Source organism: Urocampus carinirostris, chromosome 3 (genome assembly GCF_059441175.1).
Source record: "Urocampus carinirostris isolate Australia breed hairy pipefish chromosome 3, RoL_Ucar_1.0, whole genome shotgun sequence".
Taxonomy (NCBI): domain Eukaryota; kingdom Metazoa; phylum Chordata; class Actinopteri; order Syngnathiformes; family Syngnathidae; genus Urocampus; species Urocampus carinirostris.
In genome coordinates this window covers 2,077,501-2,102,591 of record NC_142351.1, presented here as the reverse complement: position 1 = coordinate 2,102,591, position 25,091 = coordinate 2,077,501, and the positions used below count along the sequence as shown (strand labels likewise).

General features: G+C 42.2%; 1 protein-coding gene across 1 annotated transcript in view; it reads right to left on the bottom strand.

Annotated features, from left to right (window-relative positions):
* Positions 1-4,037: 4,037 nt before the first annotated feature.
* The window catches only part of LOC148368257 (uncharacterized), a 541,253-nt gene continuing 520,199 nt past the window's right edge, over positions 4,038-25,091 (bottom strand). Inside the window, exon 4 of the mRNA XM_088330185.1 lies at positions 4,038-5,764. Within this exon, the coding sequence (XP_088186311.1) occupies positions 4,722-5,764 (1,043 nt within the window). The 3' untranslated portion in view covers positions 4,038-4,721. The remainder of the gene's footprint in view (positions 5,765-25,091) is intronic.

Here is a 25,091-nt window from a genome sequence, read left to right as displayed (position 1 = left end):
GTCAAAGTTTTTTGTCTTTGTTAAAAACCTCGCTGCGGCATTTTGTACCAGATTTTTGATTTGATTTTGGACTTGGGGAGACCGGAGAGTAGTGCGTCGCAGTCACTGAGACGGGAGGTAACAAACGCGTGAATTATAATCTCCGCGTCCCACGGAGAGAGCATAGGACGAATTTTAGCAATGTTGCTGTCCTAGTAATATAGTAATATTCTTCACGTGTGTTTGAAAGAACAGCAAAATAAAAGTTGTCCAACACTCAGGGACAAAACCAAACAAAAACAGGCTTACAGGCAAACAGGAACTCAGACTAGGAATACTCACAAAACAGGCTTTTACTCAGAACGGGCAAACACAGGTTCCCTCAAGTCAAACAGAACCGAGTAATGCAGAACAGAAAACGCAATGAACCAGCAACCGGCAAACCCCAAAACCCGCCTTTAGGAAGCACACACGCAAATTAGACGATATGCTACAGCCGGTGCCCAGGGGGCGGGGCCAGCCGGTCGCCACGGTGACCATGCTGGACATGACAGCAGACCCCAATGTTTAATTCCCTCCCGACTATAGGTATTATTGGCCACGTATGTGTCCAGAATAGAAAGCGAAAAGACAAGAGAACGGTAATAAATAGGGAATTAGCTGAGGAGCTGTGAGCCGCTGCGTCCATGCGCGCCGCCATCATCATCAAAGTAGAACTTAGAATCTTTTTTGATGAAAACCGAAGACGGCGATGTTTATCTGCAAATAGACCAAAAGGACTCGAGTTGTGCCGAGGCGCAACACGAGCAGCCGTGAAGTTTCCGGGGCTTCATAGATGCCGTACAAAGTACATTTGATGTACCGTATTTTCCGCACTATAAGGCGCACCTAAAAGCCTTTATTTTTTTCAAAAGCTGACCATGCGCCTTATAATACAGTGCGCCTTATTTATGGATCAATATTAAATCGCAAAGTCTTCCAACTAACTTGCAGCCGCCGACTCGATTTTCCCCCGAATGCCAAGTAGTCCGCGGTGTATGCTGGGATTTATTTACCGGCGTTTTATTGGCTAACCAATGTGTCAATCATCATTTGAATCGATCGCTATTGGCTAAAGTTATTTGGAGGTCAAGGGGCGGATCCTTTTTATCATTTACAGGCTCGCATAGGCTTAAGCGGAAAAACAAAGCAGACAATGTTGTAGAAAACAAACTTGCATTTGTAGAATAGATTTGCATACATTCAGAAAGAAATGTAGAAAGACTTGCTTACAGTTGGGAGAAATGTTGCTTACATCTCGGGAAGGTCTCGGCGGACGAATTAGTATAAACAATCCTCCTTAAGGGAGGACAAGAGATAACGGCAAAGGGCAAGGTGACATAAACTGGCATAAACTTAAAAACACTCAAATAAGGGTGCCATGTGAAAAGGGACGGGGCCAAACCGGGTACACGTGCTATGTTGAAAAACAAAGGACCCACACATATCTGAGATTCGCCTAGTTTCTTGTTGAAATTGTGTATCAATAAAAAAGAACTCCCTCTTACGTCATTTGATTCATGCATTCTTTGAACACGTATGAGACGATTCAACAAATTGGTCTTATCTTCATCAAACACTCTTAAAAGTTGCCTGCCCCGCCAAAAAGTTGCCTGCCCCATTTTTCACAACTTGAATCACAATAAGACAACTCATCGCAAAAAAAAAACAAAAAACAATTGTTGCAAAGTATTAAGGATTGATAATCAGAATATATAACGGAACAACTCTTTTGTCTGCTACAAGCCAGGTGAACTCTTCTTTCCACCATGCTTTTAATGTACGTTTATGTTTTGTAGTGTCATCAATTTTGAAAGCTTCTTTTGAATCTTTCTTCTGGGGCTGAGGTTTTGGCCAGATTCCTAACCATCAGTATGCACCAGTATTGACTCAACTTCATTCACGCAATGTTTGCGTTGCGTCGTCCGCTACAAGCCAGGTGAACTCCACTTTCCACCATGCTTTTAATGTACGTTTACGTTTTGTAGCGTCATACATTTTGTTAGCTTCTTTTGAATCATTCTTTTGGAGCTGAGGTTTTGGCTTGACTCATAACCACTTTTCCATTTTTCTTGTGTTCTCTGTGCGCCTACTTTGGAAAATGATATGCAAATGTACAAACTTAGAACACTCGGGAAATTCCGAAAGCAGGAAGTTATTCGATGCAGGCTTCTGATTGGCTACCGAGTATTGAACCGAAATTTCCAAACCGAACGAAGATTTCTAAATCGGAATAAAGCAAACTTTTATTGCTATTCCTCCCACTTAGAAATCACGGAGGCGTTTGAAATGTTCATCGTAGGTGCATGTCCACTGTAAGAGAGATAAACTAAAAAGAAAAATCCTGAAACTACAATGCATGATGTTTGAACAATTTATTTGTGTAATATAGCTGAAAATAAGCATTTGAACACCGGAGAAAAAAAATGTTAATATTTGGTACGGTAGCCTGTGTTTGCTATGACAGAAGTCATACGTTTCCTGTAGTCTTTCACAAGGTTTGCACACACTGCAGGAGATTTCTTGGCCCACTCCTCCACACAGATTTTCTTGAGATCAGTGAGTTTTCTGATCTGTCGCTGAGAAACTCTGAGTTGGAGCTCCCTCAAAAGATTTTCGGTTCAGGTTTGGAGACTGTGACGGCCATGCCAGAACCTTGATATGCTTATTACAGAGCAACTCCTTGGTTTTCCCGGCTGCGTGCTTCGGGTGGTTGCGTTTTTGGAAGACCCGCAACGACCCGTCTTCAATGATCTGACTAAGGAGAGGAGGTTGTTCCCCAAAATCTCACAATACACGGCCCCAGTCATCCTCTCTTTAATGCAGTGCACTCGTCCTGTCCCATGTGCAGAAAACCTTCCCCAAAGCATGCTGCTACCACCCTCATGCTTCAGAGTAGGGATGGTGTTCTTCGGATGGTTCTCTTCTTCCTCCAAACACGCTTAGTGGAATTATGACCAAAAAGTTCTATTTTGGTCTCACCTGACCACAAAACCTTCTCCCACGACTCCTCCGTATCATCCAAATGGTCATGTGCAAACTGAAGACTGCCTTGACATGTGCTGGTTTAAGCAGAGGAACCTTTCGTGCCATGCGTGATTTAGTGTATTAGCTACAGTAACCTTGGAAACGGTGGTCCCAGCTCTTTTCAGGTTGTGTAGTTCCGGGCTGTTTCCTCACCTTTCTTAGAATCGTCGAGACCCCACGAGGTGATATCTTGCATGGGGCTCCATCATGTTTAGCTTCTTCCATTTTATAAAGATTGCTCCAACAGTGGACCTTTTTTCACCAAGCTGCTTGGCAATTGCTCCGTAGCCCTTTCCAGCCTTGCGGAGGTCTACAATTTTGTCTCTCGTGTCTTTGGACAGCTCTTTTTATTACAGTTACTGCAAATGAATGAGTCACAACATTTGCTTTTCTGCTGGCTTTGATCTCTTAGATCTCAGTAGCAGTTCCCTCCGCACGTTTTCTCGACACGTATTTGCGTCTTTGCAAGCTTTGGGAATGTTAAGGGGGTAAGAAGTTGGACTGAACCATCTGACTGTTTTGTCCACGTTCCCATTGTAGCGCCTTATAATCCGGTGCGTCTTATGTATGTCAAATATAGGACCAAAAAGTATTTTTTCAGGGTGCGACCTATAACCCGGTGCGCCTTATAGTGCGGAAAATACGGTAAATGGAGGAAAACGGCGATCATTTGTTTCGATATTGTATCAAAAAATGTGTGGATGACAGTAAGGTGTGAAATCTGGGATTGACTTACTGCTGTCACGGAGCGGGAAACGGGTAATAAGGACCCATTCGCGTAGACGTACTCACAAACGATTGGGGGAGGATGAGGAAGGGTGCGCAGACTCGAACCGGGGATCGATGGTCGCCGAGTGGATTAGAAATCCATTAGAATCGATCGATCGAATGATAGATAAATAGATATGTAACCGCGGTGTAGCCGTCCCACCAAGGATCCAAATTCAGGCCGGAATGGATGATGAGGCTTTTATTATTATAGAGCGACACACTATACAAAACCTATTTCAGCAGGAATTTCAACAAAAAAAGTTATTATTACAGCCGTGACATCAAAAATAGCATTTTGTGCCCATTGCAAGTTCGACTAACATGAAATCATCCAAACTCGCCTGAAATTGTTTTTACAATCAAATGCCTGCAAATGAGCGTAGCATGGGTATCTTAACAGGTGAGACGATAGCTTGAAGCCTTACCTGGTACCGTGTCAAATTGGATCCCAAACTTCAAAACTAAACAGTGTATTTTGCACATTTTTCTACGGGTATGTTTGGGTGTTTCCAAAAGTGGCTATTTGGAGAAGACCGGTTTACAGTTCGAAAACCTCTGCAAATGTGTATTTCATTTCGGCCATTGCAAGAGTTGTAAACGCTTAAATTATCGTTGCGCATCCATCCCAAATTCTGCATACGTGCGCATAAAAATGGTGCGTAAAATATATCACTGGAGGCGTTACGAACACTTATTTTAGGGTTTCATTTGAATACAATTGACACAACTTCATATCGAGTTATGTTCCTATAGACGGCCTTCATGATACTTGGTTGATTACGTGTTTTAAGCTCCCACTTACAGTGAATGTTTGACCACAAACCGAGCAGGCAAGTCTTCTCGCCGGCGTGAGTTCTTGCGTGTATACTTCGAGTGCCGATATGGATGAATTTTTCACTAAAAAGTTAAACGGTCAAAGGTTTCTCCTCAGTGTGGGTTCTAATGTGTCTCTTTAACTTTCCACTTGTAGAGAATATTTTATCACAAACTGAGCAGGGAAAAGGCTTCTCGCCAGTGTGGGATCTAAGGTGTTTTTTTAAGACCCCACTATAGGTGAATCTTTTATCACAAACTGAGCAGGAAAAAGGCTTCTCCCCAGTGTGCGTTAGAGTGTGTCGTTTTAAGGACCGTCTCAAGCTAAATATTAGACCACAAGTTGAGCAGGCAAAAGGCTCCTCGCCAGTGTGGGTTAGCGTGTGTGTTTTTAAGTTCCCACGGTGGGTGAATTTTTTTCCACAAACTGAGCAGGCAAAAGGCTTCTCGCCAGTGTGGGATCTAATGTGTCTCTTTAAGTTTCCACTTGTAGCGAACATTTTATCGCAAACTGAGCAGGAAAAAGGCTTCTCGCCAGTGTGGGTTCTAGTGTGTTTTTTTAAGTTTCCTTTGTGGGAGAATCTTTTATCGCAAACTGAGCAGCCAAAAAGCTTCTCCCCAGTGTGGGTTCTAATGTGATTTTTTAGGTTCCCACTAGCAGCGAATCGTTGACTGCAAACTGAGCAGGAAAAAGGCTTCTCCCCAGTGTGGGATCTAATGTGTCTCTTTAAGTTATCACTTGTAGCGAATATTTTATCGCAAACTGAGCAGGAAAAAGGCTTCTCCCCAGTGTGCAATAGAGTGTGTTGTTTTAAGGTCCCCCACTGGGTGAATCTTTTATCACAAACTGAGCAAGCAAAAGGCTTCTCCCCAGTGTGCGTTAGAGTGTGTAGTTTTAAGGTCCCACACTGGGTGAATCTTTTACCACAAACTGAGCAAGCAAAAGGCTTCTCCCCAGTGTGGAATTTCATATGCAACTTTATATAATACTTGCTTCGAAACGTTTTCCCACACTGAGAACATGTGTTACCACCTTCAGCGTTTGGGGAGTGGGACGTGTCGCCGTCATCCGATTCCTCGTGTTGAGGGGAGCTGATGCTTAGAGGCTCCTGCCAACCGTTATCTTCAGGTTGACCTTGATCTTCGACGGTCACTAGCAAGACTGGAGAATCGTCCTCCTCTTTAACGCCAACAGGCTCCCCATCCTCTGTCTCTTGCTTAACGTGATAAGGCTTCAGATCTTCCTCCTCCTCCTCAATTTTAACGGTAGGCAACTCTAGTTCCTGCCGCGCAGCAGGAAGATATTTTGGGCTGACGTCTGCAAGACACAAGTCACATTTATTTGTATTGCCCTCAACTCGTTCAGTGCCGTAACGTACGTTTTCAAAAGCATTGTCCCCGAGCGCCCAAACGTAAAAAAAATTCGAGGAATTAAATCATCACTAGATCTGAGGAGTGGCTTTGACCAGATTCCTTTGTCAACACTTAGTGCCGCGTTTTGTTCCTGCATTCGCCGTATTACTCTGTAGGGCGGTGAGTAAGCGCCGGCGTATATGCCAAGTACGCGCGGTGTGACGAGAAAAGCAAAGATATAAGTACAGACTGTTAACGCTTTAAATCTTAAGTCTTTCTAAAAAATGACCAAGGGCCTTCGTTGGGATTACGTATCGTAGGAACCTGCGATCACCATGACGACCTGAATCATGTAATCACGTCACCCGAGACATCAGGGGATGAATCTTTTTGCAAAGTTCATGCATAAGTTTAGTCTTCTTGCAATCAAATGTTATTTTTGTTTATGGAAAGTATTGTTTAGATATTCTAGGTATCGAAAACATAGATATTAAAAAAAGTACAAAAGGGAAACGTGTGCTTGGAATGCATCGTTTTGCAAGGAGTCATTTTTCTCAGAAGTTTTCCGGGAAACAAGTATTTTCAAAAAACTTGGCAATGTCATCAACTCGACTAAATCAACTGTTGTTTCATGGAAGATAAGTGTTAAAGCTTCCTTTTAGTATGTCGTATGCCTGTATCGCTACAGAGCTAGATGTTCTGTAGGCCATCAAAAATGAGTCAATATGGCCAACGTCGGCTGGCATCGGCACTTCCCATTTGAGAGAAACGTCTGGCACTACTCAGAAACAGTCACAGAGGGCTGCAAAGACCACCACGACAACATCCCATGATCTGAAACCTACGTGAGGGCAAGGTAAAACTAAACCCAGCATGGGGAAAGTGAAAAAAATTTGAGAATGAGCCACACATGAGGTCATCTCCTTGACCAGGCCGTAACGGATGATGCAAAGACAACAACAGAAAACGCACAACCGACATCCGAGTTTTTCTATCTCTTAGGAAGTCTCTGGCTGGCTGCTGGGGTTTAATGGGTCCCTCCTGCGTTTCTAAAACGTGTATTATTAAAAAAGTATTATTTGAAATAGAAATTAATATGAATTTCATAAATATAATGAAGTTATTACCCTATTTTCCGCACTATAAGGCGCACCTAAAAGCCTTTATTTTTTTCAAAAGCTGACCATGCGCCTTATAATACAGTGCGCCTTATATATGGATCAATATTAAATCTAACTTGCAGCCGCCGACTCGATTTCCCCCCGAAGGCGAAGTCGTCCGCGGTGTATGCTGGGATTTATTTACCGGTGTTTCATTGGCTAACCAATGTGTCAATCATCATTTGAATCGATCACTATTGGCTAAAGTTATTCGGAGGTCAAGGGGCGGATCCTTTTTATCATTTACAGGCTGGCATAGGCTAAAGCGGCAAAACAAAGCCTGCAATTGGCCGAAAAAGATGAATGTGAATAGAACTACGGCAGGGGAGGAAACAGTATTTTACTATTCTGTACTGTATTTGTAAATATTTTACTTTCCTGGATTTACTAAACTCACGGATATAAGAGGACATTGGCTGCACATTATTATGAACACAACGACTTCAGTGAGCTACTCCGGGTTTTATATTATCCCTGTATCTTGTTTCAGACTGAACTCGATGTTTCTGTGATAAGCGGTGCAGATAATGGATGGAATGGAGTGTCTATTTTTCAATTCAACTCAATTCCACATATTTATTGTCATGTGCACAGTAAAGTTGCGAGCGAAAATAGAAACTAAAGAATGGTTGGCATTTTTTGAATCCCAAGACTTTAACCTTCCAAATGATGGAACGATGCATTTGAGTGACATCGTACGGACACCGCATCCACACGTGTTCCCGACACGTCTTTGCAAGCTTTCGGAATGTTAAGGGGGTAAGAAGTTGGACTGAACCATCTGACTGCTTTGTCCACGTTCCCATTGTAGCGCCTTATAATCCGGTGCGTCTTATGTATGTCAAATATAGGACCAAAAACAAATTTTTCAGGTTGCGCCCTATAACCCGGTGCGCCTTATAGTGCGGAAAATACGGTACATTATATATGTAGGAGAAACGCCGCCAGATGACTCAACATACAGGAAGTGAGTGAACTCCCCAAGAGATGGATTGGCTTAGAGTCAACCAATCATGTTGAAGTCCGCCTCCCACCTAGCGATCGATAGAAAATGGGACAGGCCAAACATGACGGTCAATCTCAATAGGAGTGAAGCCCCATGCAAGAGACCACCTCGTGGGGTCTGGATGATTCCAAGAAAGGTGAGGAATCCGCCCGGAACGACCCGACAGGAGTTGGTCAAAGACCCGAAAAGAGCCGGGACCACCGTTTCCAAGGTTAATGTAGGAAATACACTAAGACGTCAGGGTTTGAAATCACGCATGGCACGAAAGGTTCCTCTGCTTAAACCAGCACATGTCAAGGCCCGTCTTCAGTTTGCATATGACCATTGATACGGAGGAGTCGTGGGAGAAGATTTTGTGGTCAGGTGAGACCAAAATAGAACTTTTTGGTCATAATTCTACCAAGCGTGTTCGGCAAAAGAACAATGAAGAGTGCAATCCTTACTGCGAAGTGCACTGCATTAAAGAGAGGATGACTAGGGTTGTGTATTGTGAGATTTTGGGGAACAACCTCCTCTCATGAGTCAGATCATTGCAGACGGGTCTTGGCGGGTCTTCCGTCACGACAACGACCTGAAGCACGCAGCCAGGAAAACCAAGGTGTAGCTTCGATATAAGCATATGAAGGTTTTAGCATGGTCCAAACAGTCTCCAGACCTGGAGCAAATCAGAAATCATTGAGGGAGCTCCAACTCTGTGTTTCTCAACGACAGCCCAGAAACCTGACTGATCTCGAGAAGATTTGTGTGGAGGAGAGGGCCAAAAAATCTCTAGCAGTGTGTGCAAAGCTGGTGAAAGACTACAGGAAACGTTTGACCGCTAATAGCAGACAAAGGCTACTGTACCAAATATTATCATTCATTTTCTCAGGTGTTATTTTCAGCTACATCACACAAATAAATCGTTAGAAAATCAAGCATTGTGATTTCTGGATTTTTCTTATTAGTTTATCTGTCTCACAGTGGACATGCACCTATGATGAAAATTTCAGATAACTCAATGATTTCTACGTGGAAGATGTAGCAAAATAGCAGGGTGTTCAAATACATTTTCTTCACTGTGTGTATTTTGAAAGAATGAGCGAGACAGAAGCCCGGACCTTATTCGAAAGGAAAGTACGGTGGACGTCGACCGCCAAATAAGTGATGTCGAGGACGTTGCAGAAAGTAAAACGACCAACCTGCTCTGTTCAACACAACTCGGAGTATCTTGTCAACAGTTCCTGGCAACTCTGGTTCCTGCCACGCAGTAGCAAGATATTCTTCACCCATGTCTGCAACACAAAAGTCAAATCGCATTTATTTGTGACGCCTTTATTCACAGAAACTCACAAAGAGACGCGCAGAACACCACAGGATTCCACCACTATTCAAGACTTTTTGAATGCCTTTGAGTGTCAAATTTAAGACAAAATTGACAAAAAACACACACACAATTGAAACAAACAAAAACCATGACATGAATAAGAGGCAATTTTAAACAAATGTTTTTTCTATTACATTTTGGTCCAGTTGTAAAGGTTTGATCTGAAAAACATACTCTCCAGAGTTGAAGACATTTAAGCAGGTTGCAATGAGTGTTGCAAGGGCCTCAGTGCATAATACACAGTCAACTTCAACATTCAATATAGAGTAAGTTGTAGAAAGATCAAACTTCCAGTCTCAAAATTTCAAAAGATGCAGCAGGTTCTACAGTAGCATGCGTCTGGTCCAGGTGCCAATCTGAATACTCAGAACGCCTGAACCTTGCAAACTTCTAAACTCGTCCTTCTCCCTCAAGGACGAGGAAACAAAAGTATGAGGTTACTCAGAAGCCAATAAATTTCGGTGTGTCTTAAGTCGAGATTGGAACATTTCCTGTCACTTGAAGTCGGACAGTCCCAAACGCAGGGCGCAAGGGATGTGGTGAGACCTGACTTGAGAGACTTTTATTTAAACAGCAACAACAAAAGACTGTACAGGCGAGAAGGGGGTGTGGGACTTGGGTAGTAGAGGAGGAGATCTTGAGAGGGAAACTTGAGAGGAGATCTTTGGGTGGCGAGAATCTTGAAAATAGGTTACTTGGTAATATCCTTGAAGAAGACTGTTGAAGTTTTGGCACAAGGAGGGAAAACTTAAGAGGGAGACTCGGGGAAGTTCTTGGGGAGGAGAGAATCTTGAAAAGGAGACTTTGGAAGACCATCAAGAGCACGTTTGAGATAAGTGGCTTGAAGTGGAGAAGTTAGAACGTGAAAGGAATTGAAGGAGGAGGTCGTGGGAGGCGACGCTCGTCGTTGTGGCGAGTGAAAGTCGACAGGAATAGAAACGGTTCCGCCGACCAAAAGAACGGGAGTTAGACCCTAACCTTATTCCGGCCTTCTAAAATTGTCAAACATGTCCCGTTTTTTGCTCTGTTTCCGGCTTCAACCCAGTTTGGATCCTGATCACGTCTACCCTCCCGTCCCGGCTTTGACCTCTTTTTGTCCCCGACTGCGTCTTCGTTCCTATTCTGGCTTACGACTCGCTTTTGACCACGTTTTTACTCTCCTGTCCCTGACACCACCATCGCTTGTCAGAGCACGACCCGAATACCGGGGCGACTTGCCTCCCGCGTCCATCGAACACCGGATCGTGGGCACAGCCCTTTCTCTTTCTTCCAGTTCAACTTGTGAGAAGCGCAACGCAAGTGGGTCCTGTCTCTGTTCTGGTCTTGACAACTATGACACCATCCCCTCAAATGAGTTTCCCTCCATCAGTGACTCATTTTGACCTTCCTTTTTTTAATATATAGGAATAATGGTTCCAAAAGTCAAGTCTCATTTCTTTGTTTGGCCCTTGATCACAACATATCTCAAAAGACTGCACAGGTTACAATGACACCATCCCCTGATCTGAAACCGACATGCGGGCGAGGAAAAACTCAAAACCTCGGCGCGAGGAAAAGGAAAAAACCTCGAAAAGAGCAGTCATCCCCCTTCAAAACGAGGTGCAAGCAGTTATTTTGTAAAAACGTCTCCAAATTCTGCAAACCAGGATCCCGACGTATATTCTTACGGCGCAGGGCGAGAGACAGGAGAGAGTTCTTGCGCTCCTTCGTTGCATCAGAGATTTGATTCATTCCTTTTGTGCATAATATTACATTATTCTTGGTTATATACTGAACAGAAGGACCTAAAAATGTTTTTTTTCTCTGCTTTTAATTATTCTCTCTTTTGTTTCTTGTTTCTTTTTTGAGCCGTTTTCCTTTTGTTCTCTATTTTCATTTTAGTTGTTCTCTTTTTGTTTCTTTTTCTAGCTTCTTGCTTCCTTTCTCTTGCTGCTTTTCTTATTTTCTCATTTTATTATTTTCCTCTTTAGTTTATTGTTTCCTAGCTTTTATCCAACTTATTCACTGTTTTTATGTTTATTTTCATCCTAGCCTTTGACCTATTTTTATTGCTTTAATGTTGAATTTCTTTTCCTCACTCTTTTTTCCTTTCATAGTTGAGTTTTTGCTTCTTTTGTTTCTTTTTCATTTTGATCTATTTTGTGTTTTTATGCAGAATTGTCCCCTCTTTGAAGTCGTTTTGTGCACACTGTTACATAACAATTAGTCATATATCCATTAAATCAACAAAAACAATCTAAAGAGCCGCTTCTGAGCCGAAAAGAGCCGTCTAATTTTGGTCAGTCAAGCTAAAAGAGTCGCTTCTCAATATAACTACTACGAAGCAATATGCTGGGAGGGGCTGCTCCCTCCGTGGGGACTGATGCGCACACTGTGTGCTGAGGGGGCAGGAGAGTCCAACCTAGTGTCCGGTGACATACACAATTATATACGAGATGACATATGCGCTGCCCAGACTTCCCTCATTACTACATCCACTTTTCGTATGGTGGGCAGAGCGAATCTGTGGGTGAGGGACCAGGCCACCCCCTACTGGTAACGCCCCTGATGTCAAGGATGTAGCAGAAGCGAAAAAGACGGACCTGCCCCGAGCTGCTTGGAAACAGCGTCCGGTCCTCGACCTTCTCGCTCGGTCTCCTCTTTGGCTCCCTGAAGCTTCTCTTGGAGAGGTCCTTCTTCCCCACTAGAGCACATTTTCTCCAAGTTTGAACGAAAAAACGCCACGAGGTGACGCTCCAACTCGGCAGTAAAAAGGACAGACCTTCGAAAAGGACCGCAAAGTGATACTGCTGTCGAGCTTACGTCGTTTTAAGTCGACTATAGGACTTTTGGTAGTTTTCTCGACAATTCTTGTTCGGCAGCCATGACAGTTTCTCATTCGAAACACCGCCGCAATGGTTTGTGGGACACAAATATAGACGACTGGATAGGTCAGCGTGCTATAGCACCCCACTAACTCGCGTCCTACGTGGCGGCCATTTTGGTCGGGGCAACTTCGCGCATCTGGAGGGACGAAAGCATGACCAACTTGGGTGCCGAGGTGCCTAACTTGTTTGGGTGTTTGGGCAATTGGGTTGGCCATGGTCCCAAAAATTTCGTGTGTTTTTGTTTTTGTTATTTATTTCCCTTTTATTTTATTTGTTATTGTATGTGTGTGTCTTGCTGTCGGTCACCCCTCTTGGGGGATATGACCAAGGTAGAGAGATGGATAACTTCGCGCAATGGATGTACATTGAAAAGAAATCACAACCTGCTCGATTTAAAACTGATTTTTATGTAGGTAACTTGTTGTTATCAACGTCAACACTTGCTCTTATTACGGAAAATTAACAAAAAATATATTTTAAAACTAAAAAATGCTTCTGAAAAAAACAAAAACAATATATAAACCGTTATAGAGGTTAAAAATTTCACTCTGTAACGGGTGTAATAATAACTTTAGTTTTGTTGAAATTCCTGCTGAAATATGTTTGTATAGTTTTTTGTATAAGTGTCTTGCAATGACGAGTCCAACAGCGCCACCTGCTGGGGTAAGGTTTAGTTTAGCCCAGGGCTCGCCATATGTTTAGGTGTTTCCAAAAGAGGATATTTGGAGAAGACCAGTTTACAGTTCAAAATCTCTGCAAATGTGGATTTTATCTCATCTCATCTCATCAGCCGTACCGCTTATCCTCATTAGGGTCGGGGGGGGGGGGGGGGGGGGGGGGGGTTCCGGGCAGTGGGCAGGGGACACCCTGAACTGGTTGCCAGCCAATCGCAGGGCACACAGGGACAGACAACTCATTCGCTCATTCACACCTAGGGACAATTTGGACCGGCCAATTCACCTGAAATGCATGTTTTTGGAACGTGGGAGGAAACCGGAGTGCCCACGCAAGCACAGGGAGAACATACAAACTCCGCACAGGAAGTCTGGAGCTGGATTTGAACCCACGACAGGTTCCCATGACATGAACTGTGCCGCACAAGCGCTAACCACTGCGCCGCCGTGCTGCCCCTTGTGGATTTTTCTTCGGCCATTTTTTCCACAGACATTGCGAGAGTTGTAAACACTGGTGGCGTTCCAAACACTTATTTCAGGGTTTCATTTGAATGCAATAGAGACATCTTCATATCGACTAATTTCGAATTTTATTGGCCAACCAATGTGTCGATTATCATTTGACCCTATCACGATTGGCTAGAGTTCTTCGTAAGTAAAGGAGGCGTTGTCTTTTAAAGCAATACAGACCGGTATAGGCTAATGCGGGCTGAGGACCGAGAAGCGATTGGCCGAAAAAGTTGTCCATCAACAGAAAATAGTTTTAGAAGTCTGTTTATTTGTAAACGGGGGCTAAACACACAGCTAGAAACAAGGCAGAGATACTTTTCGACTGATTTTTTTTCATCCATCGGTACTATGATGTGTTTTGGAGTAAACCTTTTTAGGATGTTACGTACTATGGTGGAACTTCATGGCTGCAAGACCATGTCCGTCAGATTTGGAGTTTCAGGGATGAGTAGATTATGAAATCTTGATATTTTGAATGCCAAGAGTTGAAGCTTCAGACTCATTTGAAGATTATTAGTTTTGATTGTAAAAGGGGAACGAATTGGACTACTGATGGGTCACGTTCTGTATATTCTTATAACAGTTCATATTTCAGTTTAATGTTGTCTTACAATGTGGTCAAGGTGATTTCCAGCCTCAACTTCATTTTGGTCCAGGAAAATCCAAGTCCCTTTTCTGTCTTGACTTAACACATAGTTAAATTTCGGTTCTGGCAAAAGTCATCATTCATAAAATGATATCAGACTCTTTTATGGCCAAAATAACACATTTCCAAATGTCTTTAAATTATATCTATTTGGTTCAGAACCAATTCGGACAGCAGGCGGTGCTCTCTGTTTACAACACGAATTCATTTGAAATAGTCTGTGTCTAGCATTGATCATGAAGGATGCAACTTTAAACACAATGTATTTTCAGCTTTAATTGATCGATTTTGTAGTTCGTTGATATGGATAATGATGAAGAACAATAACATCGACCCATAAATAACGCACGTTTGATTTTAAAACACTAAATTTTATTCACATGATAAAAAAATTGTATCAAACGAAAGAATAAGGCACATTGTTGACACAAGCACTCCAGTGTTAGCAATGGGGAAGAAGGAAGAAGTGATGCAACAGGTTAACAGTACTGATCAATGAACCCGGTTTTGAGATAATAAACTCATTTCAATGATAAGGGATTGTTTTCATAGCGTGCCAACATGGGATATTTGCCGCAAAAACCAAAGAAAGTGTTAAACCAATGCTTTTTGTTTACTTTTGAGAACAAAATGTCCCTCAGGGGAGGAGTGTGTGAAAGGCAGCACATGGCCAACAAGGAAGATGAAGAAATAAAGGTTCCTATCTCTTTTGGCGGTGGAATTCACGGGGATTGTTCTCATCCCGACGACAGGGACGGAGAGAACCACAGGCTCTCCAAGCTTTGGGGCTCTGGTGAGAACAGGCCCCAACCCTGGGTACCTAGGTCGGCCATCTAATCGTTTCTTAATTGTAATTGTTGATAAGAGGCAAAATTTTACGCTGACAGACGATGAAATAGATGATCTATCAGGAAAAATGACACATCATGCGAATCATGATTCTTTTGAATCCATATGAAGACTTTGGGGTTTCAAATCTTTATGATCCAGCTGGAGAGTCTGCTCACTTCCTGTGAACGAATGTGGGTTTTTTGATGTGTTGGCAGAGACAGTGGTTGGAAAAAAGTGAGGGGAAATAGTTTTGTGTCAGTTATGTTCCTATGGACGGGCTGTATGATACTTGGTCAATTAAGTGTTTTTAAGCTCCCACTTTCAGTAAATGTTTGACCACAAACAGAGCAGGCCAGTGTGGGTTCTTGTGTGTAATTTCTTGTGTCCAATATGGTTAATTTTTTTTTCACCAAAATGTTAACAGATCAAAGCCTTCTCGCCAGTGTGGGTTCTAATGTGTTGTTTTAAGGCCCTACGCTGGGTGAATCCGTTTCCACAAACTGAGCAAGAAAAAGGCTTCTTGCCTGTGTGGGTTCTAATGTGTCTCTTTAAGTGTCCTCTTTGAGTGAATCTTTTATCGCAAACTGAACAAGAAAAAGGCTTCTCGCCAGTGTGGGATCTAATGTGTATCTTTAAGTGTCCTCTTTGAGTGAATCTTTTATCGCAAACTGAGCAAGAAAAAGGGTTCTCACCAGTGTGGGTTCTGGTGTGTATTTTTAAACTCCCACTTGTAGTGAATCTTTTCTTGCAAACTGAACAAGAAAAAGGGTTCTCACCAGTGTGGGTTCTGGTGTGTATTTTTAAACTTCCACTTGTAGTGAATCTTTTATCGCAAACTGAACAAGAAAAAGGCTTCTCGCCAGTGTGGGATCTAATGTGTATCTTTAAGTCTCCTCTTTTAGTGAATCTTTTATCACAAACTGAGCAGGCGAAAGGCTTCTCGCCAGTGTGGGTTAGTGTGTGTGTTTTTAAGTTCCCACGGTGGGTGAATTTTTTTCCACAAATTGAGCAGGAGAAAGGCTCCTCGCCAGTGTGGGTGAGTTGGTGTAATTTCACTTGTTCATTTCGGGTGAATTTTTGACCACAAACTGAACAAGAAAAAGGCTTCTCGCCAGTGTGGGTTCTAGTGTGTTGTATTAAGGTATGACTTGTGGTAAATCTTAGACCACAAACTGAGCAGGCGAAAGGCTTCTCCCCAGTGTGGGTTCTAATGTGTCTCTGTAACTCTCCACTTGTAGTGAATGTTTTATCGCAAACTGAGCAGGCAAAAGGCTTCTCCCCAGCGTGGAATTTCATATGCAACTTCATAAAAGACTTGCTTCGAAACGTTTTCCCACACTGAGAACATGTGTTACCACCTTCCCACTGCGAGTTGACGTCATTTGTTTCCACGTGTTGACGGGAGCTGATGCTTAGAGGCTCCCGACAACTGTTATCTTCAGGTTGACCTTGATCTTCGACAATTGAACGGACCCCGGTCACTCGCAAGACTGGAAAATCGTCCTTCTCTTTATCGCCAACAGGCTCCCCATCCTCTGTCTCTTGCTTAACGTTATAAGGCTTCAGATCTTCCTCCTCCTCCTCCATTTTAACGGCAGGCAACTCTGGTTCCTGCTGCGAAGCAGGAAGATATTTTGGGCTGACGTCTGCAAGACACAAGTCACATTTATTTGTATTGCCCTCAACTCGTTCAGTGCCGTAAGGTATTAGTCCGTTTTCAGAAGCATTGTCCCCGAGTGCCAAAACGTAAAAACATTCTAAAGGCTTAACCGCTGCTAATCAGTAAGTATTAGGCCTCTGGGAATGAAATCAGTATGATAAATCACCAGTAGATGCCAAGAGTGGCTTTGTTCGGATCGTCTTGTAAATTGTTCCAAAGTAAGACTCCGCACACAGACACACACATACTTTTCCTGGTGGTTCTCACCTTTGGGATGATGGATTTACGACAGCCCCTTAAGTTATAACTTCCCACTTTTCAAGTGAATCATTTTTGGATGTATTCTTGCACTATGTTTTCGTTGACCTTAAATAGTAGTTGTGAAGTGAAAAGTTTGACTAAATCATCCAATTTGAATCATTTGGACTGCAGGAATATAATGTGAGTATGATGCCGAAATCCTACCCTGTGTATGGTTCTAATTTCACGTTTTTGGAGTCAACTTTTGTAGTTATTGCCCCAGACTTCTGCACAATATGTTAAGTATGGCAGAACTGGAGAACAATATCATAAATACAATGCATTATAGTTTAAAAGGAATTTGGCTTTATTAATGATTGAATGGCTTTTGGATACTTTAGTTTGTATGTGTCTGATGTCTGTTTTCCAGTTTCATTTATTGTCTATTATCACCCCTAAAAACTCAATTTCTGTTACAGCGTCCATTGCAGCACCATCCATTTTGACTTCTAAATCTCTATTTGCCTTGCGATTAACAAAGAATATGACTTTGGTTTTATTTCAATTTAAAGATCATTTATTGATATCTATCCATACTTTTAGGTTAATTAGTTCACGATGAATACAGGTTACCAAATCAATATAGTTATCATTGGAATAGAAAATGTTAGGGTCGTCTGCAAATATTACAAATTTTAATAGTTTTGAAACGTTAAAAATATCCTTAATATATAAATTAAATAACTTTGGACCCAGGATAGTACCCTGTGGTACTCCACAACAGATGTCCAAGTATTCAGATGAAAACTCTCCCATTTTCACATATTGCTTCCTCCCCGTCAAATCCCTTTGAATCCATTGCAAAGCCACGCCCTTGATGCCATATCTTTCCAGTTTTTTTAATAGTATATAATGATTAATAGTATCAAATGCTTTTTTTAAGTCAATAAATACCCCAACTGAGTATCTTTTTTTATGCTATGGGTGATTTTTTTCTACCGCATCAATAATAGCCATTGTTGCTGATCTGTTTGCTCTAAAACCATATTGACTTTCATGAATCAATTTATGTGAATCTATTCATTTCTCTTGTCTATTATTGTAAAGTTTCTCTAATATTTCAGAGAACTGCAATCACCCAAAACGGGTTCTCAAATTCATCTCATTTTGAATTATTGGAGTCAGTGTGATGAATAATGCTCAGTTTCGATAGGTCATGGCCTTATATATCGCTATATATATTTTTGATTGTGATCTGTAATAAAAGCGTCCATGTTGTCAGTCCAGGATGCCATTCTATCATTGTCCGAGATTGTCCAGTGTCATTATTTGTATTTAGCGCTCTATCCAGGTCTTCAGGCAAATCTGTCCAGCTCCTGCATTTCTCGAATCCAAACGACTTTTGCTTCTTCCGGAGTGCCGTTTAACTTTATGTATACTCTACAATTTGAAGTCAAAGTTCCTTGTATATTATTTGTTTTCCTCAAAAATTGAGCTTGTCTTGCAACGTCAGATTTTTTTTGCTCAAGTGTTCATCTAAATAAACATTTGTCCATTTTAGTTTTTTTTTCCCTTGCTTAAACTTGTCACGTTTTTGTTTCCTTTGACAAACCTCACTATGGTAGCTTTACGATGCTTCTCACTTCTTGATAATGGACGGCATGCTTCGATGTCCTCAGCATTGATAGCTACCCCTTTAAGACCGGTTGCTCAGCAGATTCTTGATCAGCATTCGTTGCAATATTTTTATTTGCCACAGCATTGGCATAGGTCCGAGGTTTGATGTCCATACCGGTGATAATACTAACTCCGTGCTTTCCTTCGAAACCCACAGCAGCCAAAATCGCGGCGAACATTAGCGGTTATGCTAGCGTCACATGACTTGCGCCGTCTCGAAACAAAGTTTGCAGACCACTTCCTTCAGTATTTTGGGACTTGCCGCTAGGGCTGCACGATTTTGGAAAAAAAAGTAGTTGCGATTTCTCAGACCAGAATTGCAATTTCGAGGCGATTTTCGATTCGGAAAGAAAAGTGCATTTTCTGCGCTAGGTTTTTTTTTCAGGGAAAACAAACATTGTGACGTGCCAACGTGACTCGAGATGACGTACTTAGGGAAAGAGTACAGGGGGACATCGCTACTTCGCGCTTCCACATTTGCGGGTTCAGAGCTTCGCGGGTCCAAAAAAATAAAAATAAAATAAAATAGTGTGCACCCTCTGGTGATCGGCTTTTCGTTGTGCTTTTCGATTTAATAAATTTATTTTCAATCTACCGAACCGCTAAAACTACAAGCTGTGGCGTTTGTTTTGGTGGCTATCTGTGTACGCGCCGTTAGACTGACCGGCAGCTTACACCAGCCGCGCGCAGGTCTTGCAAACTTTGTCTCGCCTTTATTGGTTGGTGCCATTAAAAACCCGCTTCGGATTGGCCAGCGCTGTTAAACCACGGAATGAGACCATTTTTGTTGGCCAAATACTCTGTCAATCAAATAAAAACTGGATGTATGAATCCTCCCCTCCCCAAAAAACGCAGTGGTTTGGGGTTACGCTATCACACTACCGTATTTTTGCACTATAAGGCGCAGCTAAAAGTCTTCATTTTTGTCAAAAGCTGACCATGCGCCTTATAATACAGTGCGCCTTATTTATGGAACAATATTAAATCGCAACGTCTCGCAACTTACTTAACGGCCGCCGACTCGATTTTCCCCCGAACGTGGAGTCGTCCGCGGTGTATGCTGGGATTTATTTACCGGCGTTTCATTGGCTAACCAATGTGTCAATCATTATTTGAATCGATCACTATTGGCGGAGCTTTCTCCTTTCTCACTTAATGACCGCTTTGTCTTTTCATGAAATTGAAACCTTTTTTTTCCCAACGGTTTCTTTTCGTCCCCAAAAACATTTCTGGCATCGTTAGCGACAACTGTGTACAATTGCTTTGAAAGGTGGCCATTGTTGCTAACAATCTTCATGACTCAAATCATTTCACTAAACTTTGAATGCTTCATTTTTCTATTCCTTCTTTTTAGAACCCACACTAGCCTCGGATTGGCTAGAGCGCCAAAACAAACCCTGCAATTGGCCGAAAAAGATGTGTCAATCATCCGTTAAATCGATCGCTATTGGCTGAAGTTATCCGGAGCCTCGGATTGGCTAGATGGCCAAAACAAACCCTGCAATTGGCCGAGTTTAGCAATGGCGTAGCAAGCTTGCTAAAGTACACCATAAAGAAACATGTTTTATTAGTCTGTATTTGTAAATATTTGACTCTCCTGGATTGACTACACTCACGGTTGTAAGAAGACCATGGTTGCGTATCATTATTGAACGTGAGAACTTAGGTGAACTACTCCGGCTATATATTTTCCCGGTATCTTGTTTTAGAACGATCTTGATGTTGCTGTGATGAGTTGAGTGAATTGAACTCAATTCCAAGTGTTTATTGTCATATGTGCAGTAAAGTTGCGAGCGAAAAAGAAAATAGAAACTAAGGAACGGTTGGCATTTCTTGAATCCCAAGACTTTAACCTTCCGAATGATGGAACGATGCATTTGAGTGACATCGTACGGACACCGCATCCGCTCGTGTCTACGACACGTATTTGCTTCTTTGCAAGCTTCGGGAATGTTAAGGGGGTAATAAGTTTGACTGAACTATCTGACTGTTTTGTCCACGTTCCCATTGTAGCGCCTTATAATCCGGTGCGCCCTATAGTTCGTAAAATACGGTACATTACATCGCGATGTGGATTCGATTTCGGTTCATTGTGCAGCCCTACTTACCGCTATCACTCGGTATAAATCCCAAAAAATCCAACTTGGGAGACTGCGCCCTTAGGGTGTGAAAATACATGATGTCATAATACTGAAACGGTGCCTGGTTTGGAAAGTAAACGTTGCGCCACCATGATGAGCACATTAACAGAAGGTCCGCTTTGGTTTGCCCTGATTTCTCGACAATTCGGTCAAGGGGAAAGAAAATAGACAGTGATCGCCGAAACAATTGCCAATATGAAAAATGTTCACCGTGAGGCAAATATGTGGTATTCGAAACGGCCCTAGCGCACGTGACTGATTAAAAAATAAGGTACGTCATTTGAAAGAATGAGCGAGACAGAAGCCCAGACCTTTTTCCAAAGTACGGTGGACGTTGACGGCCAACTACGAGATATCAAAAGTTGTGGAAAGTAGATAATAACTCAGGATAAGGAAAGTTGAACCTGAAATGAACTTGAAGCAGTCTTGGAGCTGACAATAGCCTATTGTGTGTAGACATCTGGCGGAAGTCATGAGCCGGGGGCGGGCAACCATCACGAGTTATTTTGAGCAATGCAATAAGGAGCGTTCCCTTTTTGCCATATCTCCTCTCTGCGTGTTTTTTGGGGCGACGCCCAACGATGTTCCCCCCAAAATAAGGACGTTTCTGAAAAAAAAAAAAACGACCAACCTGCTCTGTTCAACACAATTTGGAGTATCTTGTAAACAGTTCCTGGACACTCTGGTTCCTGCCACGCAGTAGGAAGATATTCTTCACCCATGTCTGCAACACACAAGTCAAATCGCATTTATTTGTGACGCCTTTAATCACAGAAACTCACAAAGGGACGCACAGAACACAGCAGGGTTCCCGCAGCTTAAGGCAAGTTCAATTCAAGACAATTCAATATTTCAAAAGATACAGCAGGTTCTACAGTAGCATGCGTCCAGGTGCCAATCTGAATACTCAGGACGCCTGAACCTGTCGAACTTCTGAGCTCGTCCTTCTCCCTCAAGGAGAGGAAACAAAAGAATCAGGTAGCTATTAAATATCGGTGTTCCTTAAGTCGAGATTGGAACATTTCCTGTCACGAGGTGTCAGACAGTCCCAAACGCAGGGCTTAAGGGAGGTGGTGTAACCTGACTTGAGAGACGTTTATTTAAACAGCAACAACAAAAAAACTGTACAGGCGAGAAGGGGAAGTGGGACTTGGGTAGTAGAGGTGGAGATCTTGAGGGAAACTTGAGAGGGGATCTTTGGGTGGCGAGAATCTTGAAAACAGGTTACCTGGTAATACCTTGAAGAAAACGCTAGAAGTTGCAGGTCTTGGGACAAGGAGGGAAAACTTGAGAGGGAGACTTGGGGAAGTTCTTGGGGACGAGAGAATCTTGAAAAGGAGACTTTGGAATAGAATTTAGAGGACATTTGAGATGAGTGAAGAGAAGTTAGAATGCGAAAGGAATTGAAGGAGGAGGTGTAGCTTGTTGTTTTCGTGAGTGAAAGTCTACAGGAATTTAAACGGTTTAGCAAAACGAGGTGGGAGCCTGGGGTACTCATAGAAGAGGTGGCTGATTGCTCTTTGCCAGAACAATAAGCCAGGGGACATGTGATAAAGCTGCCATCTTTTGGATATAAGGAGGAGTGAAGGCACCAAACCCTGATATTGTCACATGGTTGTGTAAAATTCGCATGGTTGTAATTGCGATGCACTTTTGGTTTTAAGTCATGTCGGTATTTGTCATTTATTGTAAAGAAATCAGGGAACTATTGAAGTTTTGACGCAACTTAAAACTGGAGTGTCGTGCCCAATTTCGTTGTCACAATATGTTAGCCCATTTGTAACAATGACAATAAAGGTACATTCTATTCTATTCTATTCTAACTTCATTCGAGTTGCTGCTAAACTTCATTTTAATTCCTGCACTTTTGCTTTTTAGTTTGAGGGAAAATTTTCAGGGAGCGATTCAAGTTTTCATGTTACTTTACACGAGTCACTCGAGAGCCTAAATGTTATTTCTTGCACTTTTAGTATTTGCTAGAGGTGAATAATGAGTCATACACTGGAAAAGGCTGAAAAAAGGTTGTATTTGAATTCAATCCCACTATTCCTTTTTTTGAACGGTCGAATTTTTGGCCATTAAGAAAGCATTGGCAATGCAGCAGAGGCAAAAAAATGTCCAACCTTCCCCGAGCTGATCGTCCGGTCGTCGACGTTCTCTCTCGGTCTCCTCTTTGGCTCCCCGAAGCTTCTCTTGGAGAGGTCCTTCCCCACTGGAGCACATTTTCTCCAAGTTTGAACAAAAAACGCTCCAACTCGGGAGTTAACAAGACAGACCTTCGGAAAGGACAGCAAAGTGATACTTCTGTCGAGTTGACGTCGTTTGAAGTCGACTACAGGATATTCTATCGTCCGGCAGCCATGACACCTTTACATTCGAAACCCCGCCGCAATGGATTGTGGGACACAGATATAGACGACTGTATAAGGCGGTGTACTATTGCAGCCTGCTACCTCGCGTGCCTACGTGGCGGCCATCTTGGTCGGGGCAACTTCGCGCAATGGCCATTGAAAAGAAATCACAACCTGCTCATTTTAAAACTGTTTTTTATGTGGGCAACTTGTTGTTATTAACGTCAACACTTGCTCTTATTACGGAAAATTAACTTAAAAAAATATTTAAAAACTAAAAAAATGCTTCTGAAAACAAACACAACAATTTATAAACTATTATAGAAGTTAAAATGTAACACTGTGTAACGGCTGTCATAATAACTTTAATTTTGTTGAAATTCCTGCTGAAATATTTTTGTATAGTTTGTGTAGAAGTGTCCTGCAATGACGCGTCCAACAGCGCCACCTGCTGGTATGGGGTAAGGTTGAGTTTAGCCTCTGATTTTATGACGCGCTAATGTAACAGAGTTGAAATGTGATTGTTTTGAATGTTTTTTTGAATTCTCACAAAATCCGTGTTTTTGTTGTATTACCGTTAATATTCCGGTACCTCATTCAGTTGTGAAGTCATGGGCGTCTGCGACTGTCTTTTTCGTTTGGCACTTTATGGGCTTCAGGGCTTGCCGTAGCTTCAGCTAATTTTCATCGCGCTGAAGGTAAGATGTGCCCAATATCAGTTGGATAAGAAATGCATATTTTGCTAGACATATGAGCTGCTTTCGCAAAATTTTTTTGTATCTAAAGATTTATAAGTTGTGCTAAATGATGTATATTAAAAAAACACTAAATAAGAAGTAAAGCCCGTAATGACCCGTTTTTTTGTATCTTTAATATTTTAGATAATTGCAGTCGTTAACAGATGCCCCTGATTTTTGTATTGTTTTGTTGACTGAATGCAGGTACGTGGGAAAGTTATGTTCATTGTTATGGAAGTTTCATTATTAATGTGCTCGCATGTTGTCTGCTTGCCGTAGCTTGAGTGAATTTGTAAGCGCTGAAGATAATTGCAGTCGTGAACAGATGCCCCTGACTTTTGTATTGTTTTGTTGACTGAATGCAGGTACGTGGGAAAGTTATGTTCATTGTTATGGAAGTTTCATTATTAATGTGCTCGCATGTTGTCTGCTTGCCGTAGCTTGAGCGAATTTGTAAGCACTGAAGATAATTGCAGTCGTGAACAGATGCCCCTGACTTTTGTATCGTTTTGTTTACTGAATGCAGGCGATAAACCCAGAGACTGTGAAACCTTGTGTCGTGCATGAAAGAGGGTCGCTACACTAACGATGTTGAGAACCAGCGGAGGTGCTAACCACATGGTGTGTGTATGTTGTTTCGCTCATTGTAGGTCATTTGTTCCCATTTTTAAACTCATTATAGTCATTATTTCTGTTATCACAAGTATAAAAAAAGGATGGTGTCGGTTGGAATTCAGATTGAAAAATACGTCGAGTTGAATTCATTGTAAACGTTAAAACCAGGATACGATCACTTGTTAAAAGTATCTTGTTAAAATGTAAGTAAAACTCTATTGTGATGGTTGATATTTGAAGGATTTTTTATTGTATTTTTTTGACTAGAAGGGATTTCATATAATACAAATGACATTTGTTGAATGCAGTGGGGATTTTTCACAGGGAAGGCTTGGGGTCAGCGTGGCCTGGACAAGAATGATGTTTACAGAAAAACAACAAGAACGGGGACAGACTGATGCGGGAAAAGGAGACAAGTGTTCTGATAAGCTTTCTTGTTGTGAGTCCTTTAGACATGGAGGCGTCTTTCGGCGAGGAGGTGGCGGCCACATGAGGAGTCGGCCAGGGGAGGAGTCAGCACGCCCATGGGTGGTGGCTGACGCCCCAACGTGTGAAAAGGCGGATGAATGAAAAAGAGTGAAGAAACGAGAGATGGGAGATCATGAGAGGGAGGCTCGACGATGACTAATTC